This window comes from Plutella xylostella, chromosome 10 (genome assembly GCF_932276165.1).
Source record: "Plutella xylostella chromosome 10, ilPluXylo3.1, whole genome shotgun sequence".
Classification (NCBI taxonomy): Eukaryota; Metazoa; Arthropoda; class Insecta; order Lepidoptera; family Plutellidae; genus Plutella; species Plutella xylostella.
Genome location: NC_063990.1, coordinates 1,043,549 through 1,066,941, shown reverse-complemented (window position 1 = coordinate 1,066,941; position 23,393 = coordinate 1,043,549). Strand labels below are relative to the sequence as shown.

The following is a 23,393-nucleotide window of genomic DNA, read 5'->3' as shown; positions in this document are numbered from 1 at the left end:
AACTCAGAATTAATAAATAGGTTAATACTTACTTATGTATTTTTACTTACCCAACGAAAACTAAAGAGAATGTGCCAAATTACGATAATTACGTTATAATACGTTATAATTCCGTCATTGCGTACTAAATAACAGTCTACATGCGATTGCTAAGTTATCATCCGTGTATTTATGATTAATAATCATTCATCAGTCATCACTGAGCCCCCAGTAATTGTTACAAATCACGCTAAGTACAGATAAACAGTTTAATAACCGATTAATCGATCATTTTTTCAGGCTCCAAACGTCCGCCTACAACAGAAGAATACTGCCATCCTTGTCTATTGCGGAGAGAGGACAGAGATAGGAGAGAGATAAGAAATTTCAATTGAAGACAGCTGATTGGTCCATGGAGTAAAATGATGATGCGTGTGCTGGGGAATCCTCGTTTGAATAACAGAAGGTGCTCACGGGTTACCACTTGAACTTTGACAAGGTGAGGTCCTGTGCATTTCTAGTACATACCTAGGTAATAATGATTCTGATAATGGCCCTGCTTAGTGGGAAATGGTCCAAGCTTAAGAAGGCAGTTTAGACCTTGGGGTAATGCAAAAAGGTTCCATTCGAGAGACCCAGATGCAGCTACTTACACGACTGCAGATAATATAATAGCTTTTTAAAATAGCCATAAAAACACTATTATTTAATTAGTGTTACTTTCATTGAAATTATAGTCAGTTGATTTGCTAATTTGATTCAGTGCCTAAGCCTGTAAAGTCCACAATGCATTAATCAAAACAGTTTAGTATGTAGCAGCGATAAAATATGCTTTTCTTCTATACTTAGTACCTAATATTTAGTTGATACACCCAAATTTCATTAGTTTTATAGCAATTATTAGCTAATGATGATGATGACTTGGGCTTCATCGCGTCCCACCTCTAATGGCTAAAATAGCTTTCGAGCACTTGTCCTAAACCCGTATGAAATAGATTATTATTAAGGAGATAATGTTATGCATAAAAGAGATAAGGATAGAGATAATTCAACGCTATTTTGTTAAAGTGTTTTATCGATTAATTAGATGATTATGGATAGGTATTTCCCATGGATCCGGCCTTGGAGTGGGCAGTACTGCGTCAACCTAAAAATAATGAAATAAATAAAATTGTACTTATGTGTAAGTAAGTATAATACCTATTACAGATTAAAGATTCAAAAGTAAACGGAGTATACTTAGGGCTGTCTATAGAATACTATAGACAGGTTATCTGAGGAATAAACCAATTTTTATTTCTCAGATAACATTTATCGGAGTGGTTGTGAATCTGGTTTTTTTATTTAGTTTTAAATGAATTATTTCCTGAAATAAATGAATTTATTACTATTATTATTAAAACTTTAAATAATTTATAGAATTAGGAATTATTCCACTGATTTTCTCATTAGCTCTTAAATTCACCCTTGCTTTCATTATGGGACCAACAACGCTGAAATCACGAGAAACTGCAAGGTAATATTTATACGATTTAGAGTCGGTCTAACAATAATAGTTGTTCAGTATGTGGGGTACATTGACCTGGCAACAACATCGTCACTGATAAAATCTCACAATTGTGTAAGATCTTGAAAAGGCTTTGTGCAAGAGTGGACTCAAGAATGTTCGTTTTGAAGTACTTGCTGTTGACAATATTATCATTAACTCTTCAAGATAACAAAGATACCCACTTTATTTATCTATATGTATATAGACGGTAAATAAACTTATTAAACTATTGAAGTTATTAAGGAGACGTGTGAGCGAGAGAGCGAGGTCTCTTTCTGTTTCGCCTTAGCTCTAAAAACGGATATATCCAATTATCCATTTGAATATATTCATGCAATTTTCTTAATTATTTTTAGAACTGATACTAAGTAAGTGACTTTGGTTGTTACTGTAATGATTTCTTATAATTGAGTCGCGATAGGTACCCTGGAAACACTAATTGGATGCGAACATTTGCATAGCACTTGATGCAAACACAACACTCAAATCTGGCAAAACAAGATTACTTGATAACACTTTGCAAAGAAACATGTAGCTAGAACGAATGACTCAATAGTCACTACACAGTGTACATTGTGTATGTACATTTAGCGTACATTACATACCGAGTACCTATGTATTATATACATATATACCTACGTCCATATAATATATTACTCTCTCACAATCTTCAACCACTTTCAGATGGTACTTCGGCGAAGAAAATCAATCGCTGCGGCTGCAACATTAATTCTCTTCCTATGGATGGACGCGCAGTCAGCAGTCGAAGCGAAGAAGTCCAAAACACACGCATGCCCCATAGGGTTCACCCTGTCCTACACAAAGGACAAAGAGGAGCCCATATGCCATCGGCTAAAAGGCCCAGAATTCTTCTCAGAAAAATTCGAAGACTGCACCGGAAATCTGTTTACCTATAGGCTGTACCAAAACTTGAACTTGAACCACACCAGAGGGGTTCTCTGGTCAGAATTCAAAAGCCTGTACCCTGGCGGACCGTTCATCGACTGGTCGTACACAGACTCTACAGGGGACATCTTGACAAAGACTTACGATGTAGAATACGATAGTGATCTAGGTTTAGACGATGAGCTGTGCGCGATAGTTCTTCCGACTCAGGCCTTGAAGGCTGTCAGATGTAAGGGGAAGCACTTCCGATACTGTATGGTGAAGCCATACGATGAAGTGGAGGAGGTGACTGACGTGGGTTGTCAAGCGTTTGAGGGCAGGAGGTTTTACAGTCCACGGGCGACTTGCCTGGCGTCTATAACGGGTGTGGGTGGAGGGAATGTGAGGGCTACCTGGAGGCAGGCCGAGGACCTGTGTGAGAGGCGAGGTGGATCGCTGCTGAACAGAGGATGGCGGTACGCGAACAATCCGATAGTGCATGGGACGGAGGACACGACCCGCGCGCTGCCGCTCGGAGTCGTCATGACTACTGGAGACAACTTGCTGTGGGTCGATGAGGAAGATGGGAGGAACACGGTGAGTCATTTATAAAAATAAAGATTGAAATATATTTTTTATATTATGTAGGTTCCGAAAAAAATTAGTAAATAGTAACAGTAGGTACTTTGTCAACCTTCAAGGCGAAATGCACGTGCCGGTAAAATGTTGCTTAGCCGGAGATGAAAGATAGACAAACAAACAAAAATGATTGATTTCAGTATAAAAAAATAAGTCGCTAAGATCAAAAAGTCAACCTTGACCGATGTTTACTTTTACGATGTTCAGTTATTTACTCTACCACCTCTGAAGTTCATCGGGACATCACCTATTATACCTCTAGAGAATTACATTAGTTCCATGTACAGGATCTTCGGCTCTTTAGAATCGCACAAGCGCATCACTTAACTAGCCATGGTCAAGTTTGCTTTGCTCTTCAGTGGTTAGAAACATACTAACAAACAAGGACGCCGTAAATTGAGTCATTTTGCCAACAAATGCAATTTGTTATGAACCATCAAGGTTGTTAATATCATTGTGCCCAGCAGATATAGTTGCAATAAGGCTAATAAGTTAAATTTGCAAGATCTTGCAGACAGCATTTTCTTTGTAACCTCTAAAAATAAATGCACCATTGTATGTAAACAGCGTGAAAGATCCGATTCTGTACTACAGTAAAACAATCGTAAAATTTTACGAGATTTTTAATCGCAATTAGCTATTTTGAGAGAAGACACATTTATCGTCGATCTAGCTCTACAGGATGTACATTAAATTTCAATTTTAATATTGAGAGAACATCAGAGAAATCAAGTCTGAAATTACAAACAACTCGTACCTATAACATACCTATATTATAAACTTTGTGCTATATGCTTTGTGTACCGTGTACGTAAATTTACGAGGATATTAATGTGACGTCATGCTGTAATTTCCAATTAGTTCAATGCTACCAACACACAATAACAGTCCACTGTTGCTGCTGCCATGGACACGGATGAACTCGAGATTAGGGTCAATGTCCATATTTGCCAGACTTTCTAGATGCATAGGATATTTGTAAGATTTGGACCGGCAGTCCGGCTTATTTCAATTTTTTACCTGAACTTCGAAATAGGTTATTCAAACTTTGCTCTACTCAGTCATATCATATCTCATACCATCCTGCTCAATTATATTCTAAATGAAACGTTTTTTGAGTCGTAATGTGTGACCTATATCGCCTATCTTACTCTGCTGACCCAGCTTCAAACAATATTTCATTTACCATCCCCTGCAGGTGCCCCACTCAGAATGGAACTTCAAAGAGGAGCGCTACTCGCCCGACACGTCGCTGGTGTCCCTCAGCAACGGCTCCTGGCACCTCATCAACTCCTCCTACATCTTCTATGACGTCATCTGTGAGAGGAGCATCCCACTGAGAAGCGTCGAGATGGAGGTTGATTATGATCAGTGAGTATCTATCAACATTATGATTACTTATACGTTAATAATCTTAATTTGGTTGTATATAATCCTCATCAACTTTTTCGTACTTAGTTGTATAAGAATAATAGCTACCTATTCTTACGTATACAACACGCATACAGGTGAATCAGTAGTTTGCTATTTTGCTCTTTAATTGGAGGTGATAAATTATTTATTGTTATTGCTAACACAACAATGAATTGTGATTAGTGAATTACTATCATTTTAAAATATTTAGATGATTCAAACACACGTTACATTATCGTATTGACATAAAAAACTGTCTTGAATACCTCAAAAATCTAGTTTTAGAAGCATCAAATCCAACAACATCCAATTTTGATATTACAGAGACGGCCAGCTGCGCTTAGAAGTGAGCGACTCTTTAGTGTCTGTCAACAACCTCTGGTGCTTCTCTGACTCAGTAATATTCTACCCGTCGCGGGTCTCCCTCACTCGCGTGGACGACTCCAACGACTTTGTCCTCAAGCCCCTGACAGACGGCTACTACTGGTGCATCCACGCCGACTCCAGAAACTACCGCGTCAGCGAGTCCAACCGAGAGCTCTTCATCAGGGAGAAAACCTCTGTCGTCAACCTCTACGCCATCAAAATCAGAGTCAAAGTCGAATACACATTCGAGAACCTGGACAAGCTTCTGCGCGATTGGTCGAAGAAACTAGGAGATTTTATATCGTTGAGGACGATGTATTCGAAGATATACGGCGACTTTGAATTAGCCAATGGCAACGCAGAGGCGACTTTGAAGGGTTTCAGGGACAGGACGACGACGGTACCGACTGCGAAAGACGGTGCTTTGCAGTTTCTGAAGCTGAAGCGGTTGTTTCTGGATGGCAAGACGGCGTTGCTTCATGCCCTGGTGACCCCGACTATGCTGCCCGTGCCTCCGGGCGAGTGGGAGGGGCTCGAGATCGTCTTCATGAAGCCCGCCTACTATTGCAAAGGCTTCGAGACTGTGCCGCAACTGCCTTTGGGTAAGTTGTTTGTTATTTTGTTAATGTTCACTGTATTTTTTTCGATCCGTATAGTTCCCAGTGCCCATTAAGGTATAACAAAATATTTGAGTTCCTTGAAATTTGATGCCTCAAATAGATTACCGATACATCAGTGAGTTCGGGTGTACTTGACTGCATTTAAAATCATTTAAGCATCTTTTATCATTGACATTGAACTCTATAAAAAGTGAACTTGCACTGATATCTCATTCAAACTGTATGATAGTAGGTCAAAGCAAGTAACTATACTTATTGTCTTGTAAGCTTAAGGGCATAATTTATGTAACGTACACGACATAAGATTATTAGGTACGACCGTATCTAATTCTAGACCACATTGTAACGGGCCTAGGTCTCCTAGTTGCAACTAATAACCTAGATTTGCTTAGTTAAATGATAAGCTGTTTTACGTCAGGAAAAATCAATAGAATTGAAGTTATTACGTTGCTTAATAGGGTCATTATTGTTAGGGAAAATGAAGGAAAACTTAGAATATAGGTACTTATTCATGTCTAGACGGATTGTAAGAAACGGAGCATCAAAGAGTGAGCATTTAATCATGAACGACGTACTCGCTGCAATGATAATACACTGCCGGGCAATGAAAAGGTTCCACTCAGAAAAGCACTAAATTACTTCTAAACGGAAAAGGCTAGCTAAATGCCGTCTTCTGCAACATTGAAGTACATTTATCAGAGCATTAGGATATTACCAACTAAAATCGGTAATATTTTGTTCCAATTTAAAATTGAATCTCTGAAAAAATTGGGGTCGTTGGTTGTCGGAATTTTGTGAGTGGAACTTTTTCATTGCCCGGCAGTGTATAAGATAATTATTCCATTTGTATCCGTAAGTCAGAGAGTCAGAGGTCATTAGGTGGCGGGAGTGTAATTTGCGGCAATTTATATGTGTTTTGAAGACCTGCACGCATCATTCTGAGTAATCCTGTAGGATGAAAACTGTTGATAGCTTGATGTGTCATCCTTCTATCAAACAGTATTACCAATGTTCAACGTCTATCCTACGGCCACTGGACATACAATGGGGCTATCCCCGTCCCAAAAATTGCCACTATACATACGACCTTGCTTATTATACATATATACATATAGACGCCACCAGCTAAATCTCCTAGGTAGTGACAGATGTATGATGTGATATATCTTTAGTCTTCACTAAATAATAAAATACTGTGGGTATGATATAACCTATTTAACATGGAATTAATGTCAACTCCCCAGGCGAATCCACCATACAAGAGTGCACCCGGCACAGGTGCGTAGGAGACTTCAACGAGGGTGTCCAGTGGGTGTCCACTCAGGAGCCCGACTGTGTCGTCACTGAGAAGAAACCCAAGCTCGTAGAGACCTCTATGAGTTACGCCACTACCACCACTGTCACTGTGGCTGAGCCGACGGAGAAAGTCCGTGGACCAGTGCCAATACTGGTATGTTCCGTTTTTTTGTGTTCTTACTCGCTGTTTTAGTTGGACTAATCCAGACTTGTCCCTAAGTAAAGTAAGGAGCTTGATAATAGTGAGGTGCACGTTTCATAGCAATCTAGCAGCACTGCAACATTACCAGTCCAAGACGATCAGATTATCACAATATAGTATTTTTATCTTATTTATTAGTTTATTACCTACATTGTTATAAAATTTGGCTTGAATCCTAGTGCAGTGCTCTAGAACAGTATAGACAAATGGGTTCATTGGTAGTCAGCTTAAAAGATTCATTTTGTTGCTTACCCACTGCCTCATAATACGTTAAGCACGATAATAATATTTCATATGCCAAACTGAGTCATATTCTCTAACCATACCTTCTTCATAATGCTCATACCTACGAAGCATTTGATCAATATGATAATACGTAGACTGTAGATACGCATCTCACAGCATAGTTACTCATCTATAATATCGAATCTCGGAAGTTTTCGACAACTGATCGATCGACAGGAAATTATTGATGAAATGTTTTGCGCTTCTATGTTGCTGACTCAACCTTGGCGATAAAGCTCACCCAACTCATCCCATACTAAGTTAACCTCACAAACCATTGCAGACGCACAACAAAGTGGAACCCCAAACCACCATCCCACCAACATACCCACCCACCACCGTAACATCTACCACTATCACCACTGTGGAGCCGGTCAGCGATGATGATGATGATGTTGATGATGAAGAAGATGAAGAGGTGGTGACGGTGAACAACATTCCAGAGACTACAACGACAACGGAAATACCATCGGTTAGTCCGCCGACCACGATGCCGGTGCCGCCACCAACGGTTAGTGCTGTGCTTTTTGGCAAGAGTCTGTGTGATGTAGAGAAGGCTAGCCCAAGACAGGACTATGAATGGGATAGACTGATAGACTTAAGTATACAGAAAATAATAAAATTGACCTTCTTCACTAAAATTATCAACATTCCTATTACTTGCAGTACTTATGGAATTAGAAAAAATAACTAAGTCGTGTCATGATGTCCTGTCTTTGGTTAGATTACTCCTCTACAATGTCCCATATCTGATAATAGCCCAAATACGACTTTATGTAAGAGAAACATTGACTTATATATTAAAGAGAAATATTAATTTTTCTTCGGGCTTGGTAGAGATTAGAGCTTTGTGTTCAACCGAAACATCATAATGCAGACTCATTGCTTGCGGTTTAAACGGCCATCCATGAACCATCAAAATGCCATTACCATTAAAGTACCATTTGAATAAAATTGCATTGCCTACGAAACATTTCAATTATTTAAGTAAGTAACTAATTTGAATGTACCTTTATCTAAGATGTTTTAAATTAAAACATTTTAACAATCTTGTCATGTGTTTGTTGAGTTTAAGAGTATGAATAATAGTTTTGTTTACTTTGTTTACGATAGGTATTTCCTTTTGATTGTGCTGTTGTTGAATGCCGTATTTTCCATGTACACAGTCGACTACAAAAGTAAAATGATCTTTCGTTGAAGAAGAAAATTATTTATGATTAACAATTTGAAGAGGCGGAAACGGAATATAGTGTGAAGGATAACTCAGGAAAACAGAGAAAAAGATACCACGAGACCTATATCCGTCTACTTTTGCTGTTGACGATTCATAAGTGATTATTTTATTACTTTACAGCCAGAAGAAAATCTGCAAAACGTGATGGACAATCTACAACAACTGCTGCAAGACGAGACTGTTCCCTTGAAAGTGGAACACATTGATAGCGCTTTCACTCAAGTAAGATTTACCAATACTAAATTAAGTTAACTAACGAAATATTTACTAAGCTACTAGGTACTGAAACAGACACACACGACATTATGTTATGTTTCTATTTATTACCTGATGCTGCCAAATATTTTCACTCTTATCCTTATCTAACAGGCAAGAACCTGAGATAGTGGTATTTGTTTTGTTATAACTAGTAATATGTTTCATTCTTCTATTTCAACTTTATTTCTCAACATTTTCACCCATACCTACCTTTATCAGACAAGTACCTACGATAAACCTTACAGTAAGATTAATCTTTAAGATAATATTTTTGCTTTATCCGTATCTGAGCAAAATATTTTATCGACGCATCCGGCAACACATATGTACCAAATTTGAAATTACAAGTCTGTTTTCAAATCTGCTCATAAAATGAAAAACGATTCTGGCAACAAATAAATAATATGATGTATGTATCCTCAGTATCCTCAACTGCACTTAATTAATCTCAACTTATCGCACTACCTCTAAATCTCTCCACAACACCAAAGGTTAAATGAAAGAAAAGGCTATTTGCATTAAGTTCGCCTCTGTACCAACAAGTATATTTATCTCCAATAAACAGTTTAATGATAACAATCTCACCACAACATTTTCATTTCCTCACCAGGTCGACGAAATCCTAGACAACGACGACGACCTTCAAATCCCGAGCGAGTTCCTCCGCCTACTGGACCGCATCGGGTCCCGGGTGGACCTCAACGGGTCCGCATCCATGTCCACAGTCAGGAACAATGTGGCGTTGTTGATGGCAGATGCCACGCCTGATGCGCCGGTGCGGGGACTCAAGATATTGGCGAGAGATACCGATGCGTTTAGTACTGACTCTATACAGATTATTAATGGTGAGTCGTTTTGGAGTTCTCTTGGGTATAGACACAAATCTGCAGCAACATAATGGGACGCCGTTAAAGGCCTCAAACTGTAAAATGATGGCAGGATACAGCTCATAGCAAATGCTCTCATCTCGTGCATTTAATGATGGTAAGTCTATGGGTTCGCCTCGTTTGCAACCTATAGCATTCATATAGCACCTCTATTTATTCCCCCCTATATAAACTCTGTGTTTTAACCTAAACTAACCGATTTCTTCTCCCACTTTCAGACGAAGTGAACTCAACCAACCTGCAGTCAGACACCAACGAGGTGGTCGTCACACTACCGGAATCCGTCTCTGACTCCGAGCGACGCATCAGCTTCGTGGTGTTCCGCAACGACCGCGCGTTCCACAAGGCGGATGATATGGACCACTACGCTGTGAATAGCCGAGTGCTGAGTGTCAATGTGGAGAATGTCACGGAGTTTGCTAAGGGCGAGGTGAGTGAATGTTTTCTGAACATCTGAACTTTTTTTGTGGTTAAGGAAGTAGTAATGTTGCTTGGTCTTAAGGGGTTAACCGCTGTAACCCTATTACCTAAAGTACACTCGAAACAAAAGGAACCTCCTATATTGAGATATCAAATATTCCTTACTAGCTGTGCCCGCGAGCTTCGCTTCGCCTTAAAAAGTTTGCCCGTGGGAATTCCGGGATAAAAAGTAGCCTATGTTCTTTCCCAGGGTCTATACCATATGTATACCAAATTTCATTCAAATCCGTTCAGTAGTTTTGGCGTGAAAGAGTAACAGACAGACAGACAGACAGACAGACAGACAGACACAGTTACTTTCGCATTTATAATATTAGTTAGGATACATCCGGCGTGGTCTAGGCAGTTAACGATAGACGCTAATCTGACTGGCCATCCCTTTCATCATGGTAACAGATCCTACTTTAACTCTTGAGTTTGTCACCGACATGATGCTATATGAAGATGGTAAATAAATTACCTAAGAGTAATTGAGTTGAGGGTAAAATAACTGCATTTGTTTAACGAATTCACCAGCCACTTCATAAACCAGCCTTTCAATTAATCGTAATATTTACGCTTTCCCAGGTGATAAACCTGCACTTCCGCCCCATGGACTCAGAGCTCCAGCGCAACACGTCCCGCGCCTGCGCCTACTGGAAGTTCCTCGACGACGGCAACGGCACCTGGAGCCGGGACGGCTGCACCTTCATCAGGGCCACCACTGAGGGCACGCTGGACACCTGCCAGTGCGACCATCTCACCCACTTCGCCGAGATACTCATACCCGCCACCGTCTTCTCAGAAGCCAACGAGGCAGCCCTAGAGGTGCTGTCATTGATAGGATGCTTTATGTCCATTCTTGGCATACTTATGGTGGGAGTAACCGCGCTGCTGTTTAGGTCTTGGAGACGGGACTTCAGCAACAAAATTTGGCTGCAATTGTGTGTAGCTATTCTACTTCTAGCGTTATGTTTCACGGTTACAGCGTTTGCTAAGTTCACGGAGTACAACATCCCTTGCATGTTACTAGGTCTGTTGATGCACTATTCGGTGTTGGCGTCGTTTTGCTGGATGCTAGTGGCTGCTATACTCTCCTATCGAAGACTCGTGCTAGTGTTTACTCGAGACGCTTCCCACAAGCTGCTCCGAGCGTCGGCCTTCGCGTGGGGCACCCCCTGCGCGGTTGTCGGCATCCTTCTCTCCATCTCCCCTCACTCGTACGCGGGAAGATTCGAAGAGATGACCCCGAGTGGGAGTTTCTGCTACCCGACCGGCGTGGCTCTATGGGTGACGGTGTACGCACCTATAGCCCTCATGTTACTCGCAAACTGGACTCTATTTGGTCTAATAGTGCGTTCTGTGTTTGCTTCGAGACGGATCCAGCGACACGGCGACACGAACGAAGCTCTGCGCTGCGCTACAGTCAGTTGTCTCCTCGTCTTCCTGTTCGGTCTTCCTTGGGTCTTTGGCCTGTTCGCTTCAAATATCATCGGGGCATATCTGTTCACTTTCACGGCAACATTCCAGGGTTTCGTACTGTTTGTGTTCTTTGTAGTCGGCAACAAGAAGACGAGGGATCTGTGGTTGAATAAGCTGAAGATTAAGCAGACTAGAAAGGTTCCGGTGACGTCATCGACGTATGCCAAGAGTTCGGGGCCGGGCTGGCGTGGTGGCAGCGGTCGTGGCACCGCCTCTATTGAAGCCTCGGCTTCAAAACCCAGGTCTCTCGCCACATCCGATGATTCCAGATTCTCCTGACGAAGAAAGTTCGGGAATTCTAACCCTTTCCAAATGTAGCGTAGCGATTTCTTGCCAGTGCACTTTTCAATGTCGTTTTCTAGTCTTTTCGTCTTTAATGTGTTGGTCTAAGCTGTGTGCTATTTCTGTGTAGAGCCAAATATAGGGTTAGTTAAGAGTTTTATGTACTTTAAATAAAGTATTGTTATTTATGAGCGTTATTCGTGCTTGTTGATTCTTAGGCTTGTTAAATATAAGCTGTATTTTTAGAACTAATTTACGTATTTTAGATTGGTATGTTATTGAAACGTTAAATGTTTATTTAACAACGAAATACAAAGTAAGAAACAAGATAAATGTGGTAATTTTAAGATCAATTTTGTTTATGTCGGCAAATTAGTCATAATTAAAAATCAGGATATGTTTTTCATAACAATTATAACTACTGTAAAACCTTAAATTATGCCTAGTCTGTAAGAAGAAATCTAGGTATATTTTTCTAGGACTTACATTCCTTCTTAATTTTTTAAGTTATTAAGTATAGCTGTTTTCAAAGTATTAGATTCGATCTCAAATCAAAGCACTACCTACTGTGGTAATAATAAGTTATTCATACATAACACGAGCAGCTAAGAGAGTTACCAAATATTTTATTTTTAATCTATAAGATATTTACGTGAATTTTGTAACTAAGGAACTTACAAAGTAATGTTTAATCAACTTATACATATGTGAGGTCTAAGCATGAAAGCCTCAATCATAATTTTGTAAATACCTGTCTATATCTACAGAATTTATTGAGTATTTAAAATCAAATTTAAATTATTTTCTGAAATTAAATCGAATTCGTGACATTAAGCTTAATTTTATTGATATAAAGGCTTTCTTTGCCCTTCCCATCCATATGTGTATAATCTTTTACTATCGATTGGTTTTCGATTCTTTGTACAGAACAAAATTATGTACGTAGTAACTAAGTTATATATTTTATGCTAGAGTTGTATTATCACAGATGCATTTACTATTATTTATTAAAAATAATGATGTATCATTAATTTAAGAAGTTGTTTTTCTTCTTTCTTCGGAATTTTATTTTAACGTAGCGGTTTCACGAAGAACTGAACAAATATTCATGTTATTTGGTAGTATGCAGGGAGCTGATACCCTGGAATAACGCATAGTCTATTCATATGCAGCATAAGCTACTGTCCGATCCAAGACACATATTTTTTTTATTAAAAGATGGGGGTAGGTAAAAAAATATATGTAGGGTAGTTTTCACTCGCGGATTTTATTCCGTCTCTTCATCGGTCGCGGTCGGTCCGTTTCTAGCACCCCTTGTGCTTTCGTGATCGGATTAATTTGTGATACTTCGCAATACTTACTTATATGATGCGGGTTTTGTTATAAAATAGGAATAAATTTGTGCATTACATTGAAAGAATCAGAAGTGTGAGTGTGCGAGTGATCGTGAATACTTTATCGGATTTGTCTTCACAGCCCCTCACGCTACGTCGTCGTGCCAGCCTGCATAGCTCAAGGTATTTTATATATTATATAATTGATTATATGAGACAGCTACTTTTTATCCCGGAAATCTAATAATTGATACGCGTTTGTTTTTTGCGAATAATCGCGAAGTGAAGCTCGTAGGCAGCAGTTATTTCGTTGCGTTCTTAAATCAGTACTTACAATCTTACAGTATCACTATTATGCATTTCCGAATAAATCCATAATAATCATTCGCAAAAATAAATCATTAGACTCGGAGCAGTTTATCAACTAAGAAGGTAGACTTCGTAAGGTAGTTCGTAAAAAATAAAAATGAGACGCGCGCTTTGATAAAATCAAAGGACGCAAGGAAGGTTTAAGTCTGAAGTCAAGGCATGAAATCATTTTTTTTAATTAACTTGTTTTAATTTTGTAACTAATCATATTGGTTATTTAGGTAGGCATACACTTATAACAAAAAAAAAACTCTCGGTTGTTAAACGGTGGACGATTCGATGAAGGTTACATCTCATGAGATTCGCGTGGATACGTTCTAGTTTATAAATATCGGTTGCCATGACAACGCCCCTTTGCCGAGCCAATGATACTCACGCTCCATTTCGCATTTGTTTGCCGTAGCCATGACGAACCGTGACAGTGCCGTCCGTCATTTGTGCACAAACAACTGGTGAGGAGACAAGTGACACAACAAAATGTTTTGGGGCATTACTCCCGCGCTGGATCTGCAGGAAGAGCTCCTGAACCATGGAGACACCAGCGCCTACGAACTCAATTTCCTGGTGGTCGGAGGCTGCGATGGCCGACACCTCCTGAAGACGCTGGCTCAAGCATACCGCCATGAACGGAGGTACATGAACCTGTTTGTCATCGACGGCTGTCCGGAGCTGGCGGCAAGACAGGCCCTCCTTCTGTCACTGGCCATGGAGAAAACCACCAGATGTGGCCTCCTCGAGAAGACGAGAAGATTCATGGAGATATACGGAAATCTGCTCCTCCGTCAATCAACATCCAGGTACCTCACCGCTAAATCTCGACAGCTAATAAACATGATCACCAACTCTGAATACATGAACTTACTCTTGCCGTGCATATCTGTCGAACAGATGAAGTACAGAGAGAAGGACTACATGGAAAACCTTATGAACTTTTGGATGACCGGGAATACAAACCAGTTCAATGCTACGGATTTATGGGACCAGCGGCTCAGACAATCTTTGGGAGTCAGATACGATTCAAGAGTAGGAGTCTACGATTGGGATTACCACATGAGGTTAAAGGAGGTAGCCAGTCAGATCTGTTTTCACGAATACAAGCATTTCAGAGAGCACGGAGTGGCCTTCACGTGGCTGGAAACAGAAGTGAGTCGCCCTAACACGACGCTCGGGGCTGGTGTTTACAAGTGCGGGGAGAGGTTTCTCCACCGAGGTTACCTCGGTGACCTGGTCACGTCTCCGTACATCAGCTTCGGACTGACTTGTGACGATGGAAACATGCTGAAGTCTTCTCACGGCGGCAACTACAAGAGAGCCACTGACGTTACTGAACGCAACGTGATGCGGCTGCTATACGAGCTCGAGAATCGTGACAAATTGGACAGCAACGCACTCAATTTGAACACGGAGCAAAATTTAGGAATGGTTGTGCTCACTAACATCGATGCTAAGATATCAGAAGCTCAGAATATTTCAGAGGCGCCTTTGCTCCTACGTGAGGACCGGGACACGTACATCGACGTGGACTACGGCAAGGTCCACTTCCTGTCTCTATCTGCTCTGGAGCAGTACCCTCATAAGCCACAGTTCCAGGGCTTGTTCCACGGCATATTTGTCGGCCACAACATGCTGCCCCGTGTCAAACCGAGCGTGTGGTCCATGGCCAGAGACGACGCAATGGTCATTATGGAGTCTAGGAAGTACATGGCAGAGTTGAAAAGAGACGATGTCAAGTCGTATGGAGAGCAGATATTGCAGGCTGCTGCGGCCGCCCAGGGGGTCATGCTGGGCAGTTTCGATCCGACTACAGACGACTGCGCCAGGTTTCTCATTAAAAGGAAGAGTGCGAGTGTTGATCCCTTGACGTAGAACTATTGCAGTCGTTACGCTGTTTATGAAGGCAGTTGTTTATCTATTTGAAGCGTAATTAGTTATTATTATCTATTTATCGTAAGGTTATTTCTTCTCTCTTTACTTCCACCCTCTGAAAATGTTATATCTTTTGAACTAGATAAATAAAACAATTTATAAAATTTGTATTCATCTATTTTTCTTTAATATGTTACATTCATTTATGAAATCATATAGCAAACATATTTACAAGGACAAAACCAAACTGAAAGTTATGACGTCTCAACGTTCTTCGTTTAAAATTCGTATTTTTATTTTACATAATATCACTTAATATTAACATTCCTAAATACGTAAGTCGGTAGGTATGAAATTGCTAACTGCAATTGAAAATCACTTTACATAGTGTCTTGAAGATCAGAAGTACAGGTTCTTATTTACTTACTAACAATCTAAGTTGAAAGTGTCTTATTAAATATCTCACTTATCGAATATCATAGATTCCTATGAATAGTTATTTTCAATTGCATGCAACTGCGTCAATATTCACAGTTTATATACTTTAGAGACAGAGACTGTGCAGCCAAGTTAAAAGTTGGTGTTAAAATCTTAGAGCTACACGGTTACGCTAAATATGCTATAATTTTGGCAGTTATTTCAACTCCTCGACACTTCGTCTCATTGCTAAAGTGCTGGATGGAGTAGAGTACATACGAGTACATAATTATCAACTGGCTGCTTATAGTCTCACTTTTGAGCGTTTCTGTGAATATGGGCGCAGTGTAGAACCACCCTGAGCAATAATATTGATGTTCGGCGCTGTTCACAATTGACTTTTTAGGCCTACAAACCTACAGCGACCCCATTGGGCCCGGGGCGTGGTTTGTGGAAGAACGAGCGCTCGCGACGCCTGCTGGGTACGACTTTCGCGACTTTATGATAAACAAAAACACATTCAACAATTTAAGGTACTTACTGCAAGTTGACGAAACCTTTACAGCATTGGACATTTAGGTATTGTTTGCGCGTGATAACAAAGCGGCATGGCGCGCGAGTGAGTGAGGGTGTAGGGTGACCACACGTGTTGAAGTTTTAGAACTCAGGCTGGAGAGCTGAGCAAATAAGATAAGAATTTAAAACCATGGAGATTTTTTAACTTGGTTAGAATGACACGATCACTTCACGCCACCCTCTCGCCACCGTCGCACCCAGCTACAGAGTATTGAAATAACATCTACCCTGTACGAGATTGTAATAATCTAATTAGATTTACTTAAATTTAACGATTAGGTATCTATATATATGCTAACGTGAAATAGGTCGCGATGGCAGCGACTTAAAACTCTTTAAGAGTGGTAAAGAGTTGGTTATATAAGAGTATTAGTAATTTATCTACTAGTTACGTGTGTGGCGAGCCACCTAGCCTAGCGATACCGCTGTCCAAATTATAACCTTCTAAATTGTCATAATAAAGTAAACGACGAAACTATAACATCATCTTTATTATACATCTTGTTAAACGGTGTAAATTCGTTTTAATGTAATAATAATAATATAATTATATTCTGATAAAATTGAAATAACGCTTAATTCACTTTATAGGTTTTTCCTTACTTTATTTAGAATATGAGTTTATGTTGTTAACTATCAAATACTAATTTTAAGAAATTATTGGTGCACGGTGAGTCGAGATCTTTGAGAAATTTTGGTAAAATGATGTTGTGAATATTTTAAAATTTATTAGGTAAAGAATTCCTTATGTATGTAAATAAGTGATTTATTTGGTGTTCTGAAGTTAGAGTTAGAGTCGCAGCTGCACCGGGGGAGGGGCGAGGGGGGTCAGTGCCCGCGGGGAAGGGCTGGGGGCGCCAACTATCTGCGCCCCATATCTGGGGGTGCCCACACCTGGAGCCGCGGTGCAGCGCGCTCTGCTCTCCGGGGACGGTTCGCTGAGATGTCCAGTATCATTAAATATGCATATTCCACAGTCTTTGCAAATAAAGTATCTATCCTTCTCGCCACTTCCATTGATTTAGTCAAAAATTAAAAGCACATAACATTACATTCCCCATTTTAGCGCAGTCGCCGAGCTCACGGATCGACAAAAACAAAAAGTCCATTAAAGCTTTGCTTCATCATGTCAGCTCAATTTGTTATCACCTATCTAATAAGTATAAGCTACTTGAGCCTGTGAGTCGGAAGTTGGAAAGCGAAATGAAAAGGAGCTCGACGAAACAGACCTCGCACCGTACAACACTCTCTTCCACTATGTATATGATAGCCTCTGCTACATGTTATATAGCCTCTGCTATACGTTATAGCCTCAGCTATGTTATAGCTCACTAGACGATAAGTTTAACTTACAGTTATTTTAGACATACACTTTGCGGCGCCGCTGGCGCGCAATCGGCTCATAAACAGATATATAGTATAAAGCGTATTCGATTTAAATTGAATAAATATAATTAAACATTTCAACGTAACAAATATCGCGCCCCAGCGGCGCGGCGGTCAACGTTCCCATGTGAAACTTACACTCAACAGTTAACGCTACATTTTCAATACTAATATTGAAAAATCAGTCATAATTGTTTATGTAAAGTGCGATTAGTACTTTACACTTCATTAATATTTACAATTCACTGATGAGCTAACAATATATCTAGGTGCGGCTCCAAGTATACATCGTCGAGGGGCCACACCGCTCGAGCTAGGAGTCGTCACAGAGTGACGTACATCGTACATACATGACGTACACATCTGTGACGTACACCCGTCACGTACACACATGTGACGTACATATACCCGCGCTCGCGACGGGCCCACTATCAAACCACTATCATTCTACAACACAAGTGAGATTTATTGTGATCATTTCTAACAGTTACCTATCTGTTAATGTGATTATCCTAACTGTGCAATCAGAAGTGGTACCTATACATGACACTACGTGCGTTCGCGGCGCTTCGTCCGTCGGTACTGGGTTGAGCAAGCCATCGCTATCTAGACGATTCGGTATCTGTTTCTAGTAACGACTTAGGTATCTATCATTTATCATCTATACGTTTATCATACAAACTTAAGAGTTTGCAGACTACGTTTAAGGTGAGATGGTGTGTAAAATGGAGGAAAGGCTAGTTTTGAAAGATTTATTGATTATTATATAAAGCGTTCTGTAGAATGAATAATTCAAATCCTAATAATTATGAAACCAACGTGTTGTCACCCTGGTAGCGATTGGGTATATAATTCACTGTTCCATTATTTTGTCTACAAAGCGATTTCTCCACGTTGCACACCTCTCTAATCACTTTTCGTAGTAACTATACACTTTAAAATGCGCAGAGCGCCACTCTTACATAATAACACTTAAAGAACTTTAGAATGTGTTGTGACCTGCGCGTGCGGTCAGAGTCTCTACGCTAAACTTTAAAATCGTCCTCGACAGAAGCCCGAGCACTGATCCCCGACTGGTTGACGGCTGGTGTGATATAACGAAACGTGTTTGAAGACCGCAATGTAGTAGCCGTGTCCATGGCCACAGGTGATGAGGATGTTCTATTGTTGAGCTGGAGGGGTTGCGCTGGTAGTCCCGTGGCTAGAGCTGCGTGGCGCGGCAGTGGCAGCGCCTCAGTGTTTGTACTCGGGGAAGGATGCGGGTGGCGACGCGGCCGCGGCGCAGGCAGGCGGCGGCGGCGCGGGGCTGCGGAGCGCGCGGCCTTAGCTCCGGCCCGACACCGCCTCACTCGCACACCGGGCTCACTGTCGTCGAGCTTTGAAACAACCAGCACTTGAATGACGCGGTGCCGGGCGCGAGCTCCGAGGTCCCACCGAACCCACTATTTTTCCTTTTTACTTTTACAACCGGCCAGTTCGAAATGAGGCTTTATGCAGCTCTGGACTCTGTGGTCTCACTACGACCTGTCTAAGGCCACGTTTGTGTATCAGTGTCGGACCTTAGAACTCGCGTGGAGTTGGCAGTTAGTTAGTGTAGTTTCTGCAATGAGACCAGTGTTAAAGGGCATTCATGGGTGGGGTCTGGTGTTCGGTTGTCCGGCGGTGGGGTCGCTCGCTCGCCGCCACTAGGGCAATATGTTATTGTGGACTGTCGACGAAGTCGAACTTGAATATTGAGCATTTGCCTCTGAACTAAAACAAAGAATACAATTCTGAAGTTACTTTTCTTGTTCTATCTAACAAACTACCTCTATGAGAACTACGGAATAAGGGTGATGCAGTAATGCCAAAGCTAACAGTAATGTGTGTAAGATGATACATTATAATGATGTATAGGTTAGTGATTACTTATTATGGTTATTTCTAAATTTTAATGTCTCGGATTTTATATAGCATCTAGGTTGCTTTATCTTTTATTTGATGATGTTGTCTATCATCTGATAATGTCTAAAATATATTTTACAATGTAAAATTTAAATGAGATCAAAAACTACTAGTGATATATAAATATAATATGAAAGGTACTATAAAAATCGCTCCAAATCAGATCTACATAAAGCTTTGTATGTTACAGCACTTTTACTGTAAAACGAAGCAGTGAAATTCAAAATACATTACTGGGTACCTTCTTTATCCTCAGGACGCTCTTTAAACCCTCAAGACTAAAAGAATCAGTGTATTGTAACTGGAAGGCGAGCTTTGGGTCCACCGTGTACTCTTTCTTCTATCTTAAAAACGTTTTAAGTATCGCGCACAGTTATGAGACCAAATAATAGAGTAAAAAATATTCGTTAATTTCACTTTATATGCAATTCCAGCAATCATATCCCTGGCTCATCATCATATAACTGTGCACGGTACTTCCGTATCTATTAGATTCACCAAGATTAAAGGTATTTCGTGGATATTGACACTATAAACCAAGTTTTTAATATGAATGGTTAAAAATTTTATCATCGTCATCAGCCAAAAATATACTTCACTCCCAAGATCGTACCATTTTTATTCACCCAACCAGCAATTCAAGTCAACATAGCTATAACGTTACCCAAGACTTCTTCTTGACCAGCTCCCTCTCTCAACTAGTCTCAACCTTGCTTTACACTGCCAATATCCACAACCACCTAACCCTCAATCCTCAAAATAACATCTACTTAATACCCCAACAATATTCACCTCTCGCTATCCGGAGCGTCTCTCAGCCTATCAGCATCAGCTGTCTCATACAGCGCGTCGTCGTCGGGCGGCGCGCGGGGGTGCGCGTGCGCGGGGAACGGGAGCGCGTGGTGGCGCGCGCTGCCGCTGCGGAAGCGCGGGTAGGGGAAGCGGGGCTCCTCCTCCGCGGGGGGCAGGCGGTTGCGCCGGCAACTGGGGAAGAAAGATAATATAAGTGTTTTATAAGTATGTTGTGTGTTGATGGGTCGTGATGATGATGTAAAAAGAACTGAGTCAGAGAAAGTACTCCCCTATTAGGATTGCTTTATGAACAGTAAGATTACAGAAAATTCAAAGCAATAACACGCTTTGATACCCCCAAAGTATGTCTCATACTTAACATGCTGTGAAGCAAGTTACTACTGGCTGAAGACAATTGGGGTGTTGCAATTTGCATCTGATAACCTGGCTCACAACCAAAACTTCGCCTCCACACTGTAACAATTCACTACATAACAAACAAAGTAATACTAACGGTGGCTGCGCCTCTGCCGCCTCGATCCGGTAGTGTCTGCTGGGCTCCGGCTCGTCCTGGCGGATGTCCTGCGAGCCGGACGGACTCATGTGCCGGCTCGAGTGGTGCTCCAGCTGCCGGATCAGGTCCTCCAGGTTCCGGATCCGGATCGGACCGCATTCTTCTTCTTCTTCGCCCCTGGAATTTGTGTGTGTAGTTTCACAGTTTATGTCTTTGATTTAGCTAATTTTGGTTTTGAATTGGTTGCGAAATTCCCGGGAAGTTAGCAGTGAAATAGACTCGTCATAAGTTACAAAAAAGGAGGTACCTACGTAACTTATGCTAATAAAAATTTTCTATTTATAATCTGCAATGCATACCTTCAGGCTTCATTGAATAACTTCGAAATTAATCGCCAAACCCCCTTTACAGTATACCCCACACCACTAGCATAATCCTGCACCCTCACCTCTGTCTCCTAAGCTCAATCTCATGTATCTTCTCTGCGCTGGGCGCCCTCTCCCGCTTGTACTCGTACTCCTGCAGAGCTCGCAGGTCCCCGGAGCCACAGGCCGAGCCGCCGACGCTGGCTCGCTGTGCCGCCGCTGTCTTCAGCGCCTCGATTATGCCCTCGTGGTAGCCGTTCAGGTCCTGGTGGGAAGATAGGAGGGATTGGGTTAGAAGAGAATCATAGATTAATGTGGATTGAATAATAATTCACCACTTATGTAGTAGATTAAGAAAACCCACAACTGATTTCTGAGTTCAGCTACTACTAATAAACAAATATGAAAGCATCAGAGCGTGGAAGGTATCCCTTAGGCTTTATTGTATAGCTGCCTTCTATCACAAGTCCGTAAACACCATCACAAAACAGATCAGAATTTCTTCTTCTGCTGCTGCTTTCTGAGCCACCAGCAATCTACTGCTGGACCTAGACCCCTCCCAAAGTCCACCACCCGATACGATCTACAGAACCTCACCTTAAACTTATACTCCATATCAGCGACGGCGCCTTGCGGCTCCTGCCCGTCAGACTGCGAGCCTGCCTCCAGGTGCTCCGAGTGTTCCTCATCACCCCACTTGTCTTTCCCATCCACGGCTCCGTAGCCGTGCTTCTTGAGGATGCCCTTCTCTGGCAGCTTGGATATCGTGCCGCCTGGCACGTCTATGAATGCTATGTCTTCTTCGCCTGGAAGTTTGGGAATGGAAAGGTTAATTCGGTTTTAGGTTTTTCGATTGTTTCGAAGACTTGAAGACATTTTGCTTATTCGTCATACAGGATTTGAATAGTTTTATAGTTGAAGGATGAAGAATGTTGCACGGAAATAATATGATTAGAAAAATAAGAATCATGATGATTAGGAGTGTAAACTTACCAGAATGCGTTGGCTCATCCTCACTTCCCGAGTGGACACGTTTCATTTGCTTGTGTTCGCTGGAACGGAGAAATACAAAAGGAAATAAGTAATAAATTCAATGTTCTGTATATAAATTCAGTTCGATGTTTAGATACGTTATACCTATCACGTGTGAATAAGGTAAAATTATTATTACATTCTTCTGAAATTATGTCTGCGACTTCGTATTTTTTGTTGTGGTTCGCATCGACAAATTTCGACGGGGAATAACCATACGGCAAAGCGAAGCTCGCTACTGAAAAATAATTTAGTTTAAGGATGAAGTACTTACGGGTATCTACTAGAGCTGCCAGATGCCGACATGTGGTTTCCATGTCTGAAAATGACACGTTGAGAGTCACCACGGCTGAAAGTTAGTGGATGATGGATAAATAATAGTTACATAGCAAATAAACTCTTCTACAAGCTAAGTGGTTTACATGTACTAGTATTTCAGTGATTTCAAAACTAAGAATAATATATTTCATGGTGAATTTACTTAATATTATTTCATTCGTAACAGGTAAAGTTAGATTGAGTTGCAGTATTAGGCATTTCTGTTGGTATTTTTGTTCTAAACACTAAGGCAGATGATGTAAGGTACTTAATTAAAATTCGCTGCTACTGCTTAAATAAATTATTTGTTACTGTAGGGTTCTATATAATCTTATAAACTCTAGATCCTGCCGCTGTAGGTATTATATCTAAAGTAGGTACTTATACAAAATAAAGAAGAGGTAAAAAATAAAGCGTGTCAAATAACGCCTAATGTTGTGCTTCAAATAAACTGCTTTAACACACAGAAGGAAAACAATATCATTTCGCCAATTGTTCTTTAGGAACCCAAGCTTTACTGTAGGTACTCAAGCGCGAGTGGATACAAGCAAAAATCGTGAGGGCAAGTTTATAATCATATCTCCAGCGTGAGGCGTTGACAATTCTAACCACGCCACAAGCTTCCAACGTACCTCAAAAGATTT

At 40.9% G+C, this 23,393-nt stretch overlaps 3 protein-coding genes across 16 annotated transcripts in view; 2 read left to right on the top strand and 1 right to left on the bottom strand.

Annotated features, from left to right (window-relative positions):
* Window positions 1-12,872, top strand: part of LOC105382953 (adhesion G-protein coupled receptor G2) — a 33,455-nt gene extending 20,583 nt beyond the window's left edge. Inside the window, exons 2-11 of one of the 2 annotated variants that reach the window (XM_048623379.1) lie at window positions 280-478; window positions 2,213-3,010; window positions 4,251-4,423; window positions 4,790-5,433; window positions 6,696-6,901; window positions 7,518-7,745; window positions 8,589-8,690; window positions 9,337-9,571; window positions 9,832-10,043; window positions 10,661-12,872. In XM_048623379.1, the coding sequence (XP_048479336.1) occupies window positions 2,213-3,010; window positions 4,251-4,423; window positions 4,790-5,433; window positions 6,696-6,901; window positions 7,518-7,745; window positions 8,589-8,690; window positions 9,337-9,571; window positions 9,832-10,043; window positions 10,661-11,833 (3,771 nt within the window). In that variant the 5' untranslated portion in view covers window positions 280-478 and the 3' untranslated portion in view covers window positions 11,834-12,872. The remainder of the gene's footprint in view (window positions 1-279; window positions 479-2,212; window positions 3,011-4,250; window positions 4,424-4,789; window positions 5,434-6,695; window positions 6,902-7,517; window positions 7,746-8,588; window positions 8,691-9,336; window positions 9,572-9,831; window positions 10,044-10,660) is intronic. The other variant, XM_048623380.1, reaches the window with a different exon arrangement.
* A 923-nt stretch (window positions 12,873-13,795) lies between these two features.
* On the top strand, window positions 13,796-15,575 carry LOC105382921 (dynein axonemal assembly factor 3 homolog). The gene has a single exon (XM_011552906.3). It carries the CDS (start codon window positions 14,017-14,019, stop codon window positions 15,403-15,405), a length of 1,389 nt encoding a protein of 462 aa, XP_011551208.3. The 5' UTR covers window positions 13,796-14,016; the 3' UTR covers window positions 15,406-15,575.
* A 4-nt stretch (window positions 15,576-15,579) lies between these two features.
* Window positions 15,580-23,393, bottom strand: part of LOC105382920 (disintegrin and metalloproteinase domain-containing protein 11) — a 388,227-nt gene continuing 380,413 nt past the window's right edge. For 5 of the 13 annotated variants that reach the window (XM_048623415.1, XM_048623420.1, XM_048623416.1 and 2 more), the window contains 8 exons: window positions 23,382-23,393; window positions 22,706-22,780; window positions 22,393-22,451; window positions 21,997-22,205; window positions 21,483-21,664; window positions 21,035-21,211; window positions 20,521-20,712; window positions 15,719-19,536 (listed from right to left, as the gene is read on the bottom strand). In XM_048623415.1, the coding sequence (XP_048479372.1) occupies window positions 19,470-19,536; window positions 20,521-20,712; window positions 21,035-21,211; window positions 21,483-21,664; window positions 21,997-22,205; window positions 22,393-22,451; window positions 22,706-22,780; window positions 23,382-23,393 (973 nt within the window). In that variant the 3' untranslated portion in view covers window positions 15,719-19,469. Of the gene's footprint in view, window positions 19,537-20,520; window positions 20,713-21,034; window positions 21,212-21,482; window positions 21,665-21,996; window positions 22,206-22,392; window positions 22,452-22,705; window positions 22,781-23,381 lie in introns of all 13 variants that reach the window. The other 8 variants (XM_048623418.1, XM_048623427.1, XM_048623428.1 and 5 more) reach the window with 6 other exon arrangements.

What these genes read in the sequence shown, in the direction of transcription:
- LOC105382921 (XM_011552906.3), top strand. Translation starts at nt 14,017, where the DNA reads ATGTTTTGGGGCATTACTCCCGCGCTGGATCTGCAGGAAGAGCTCCTG.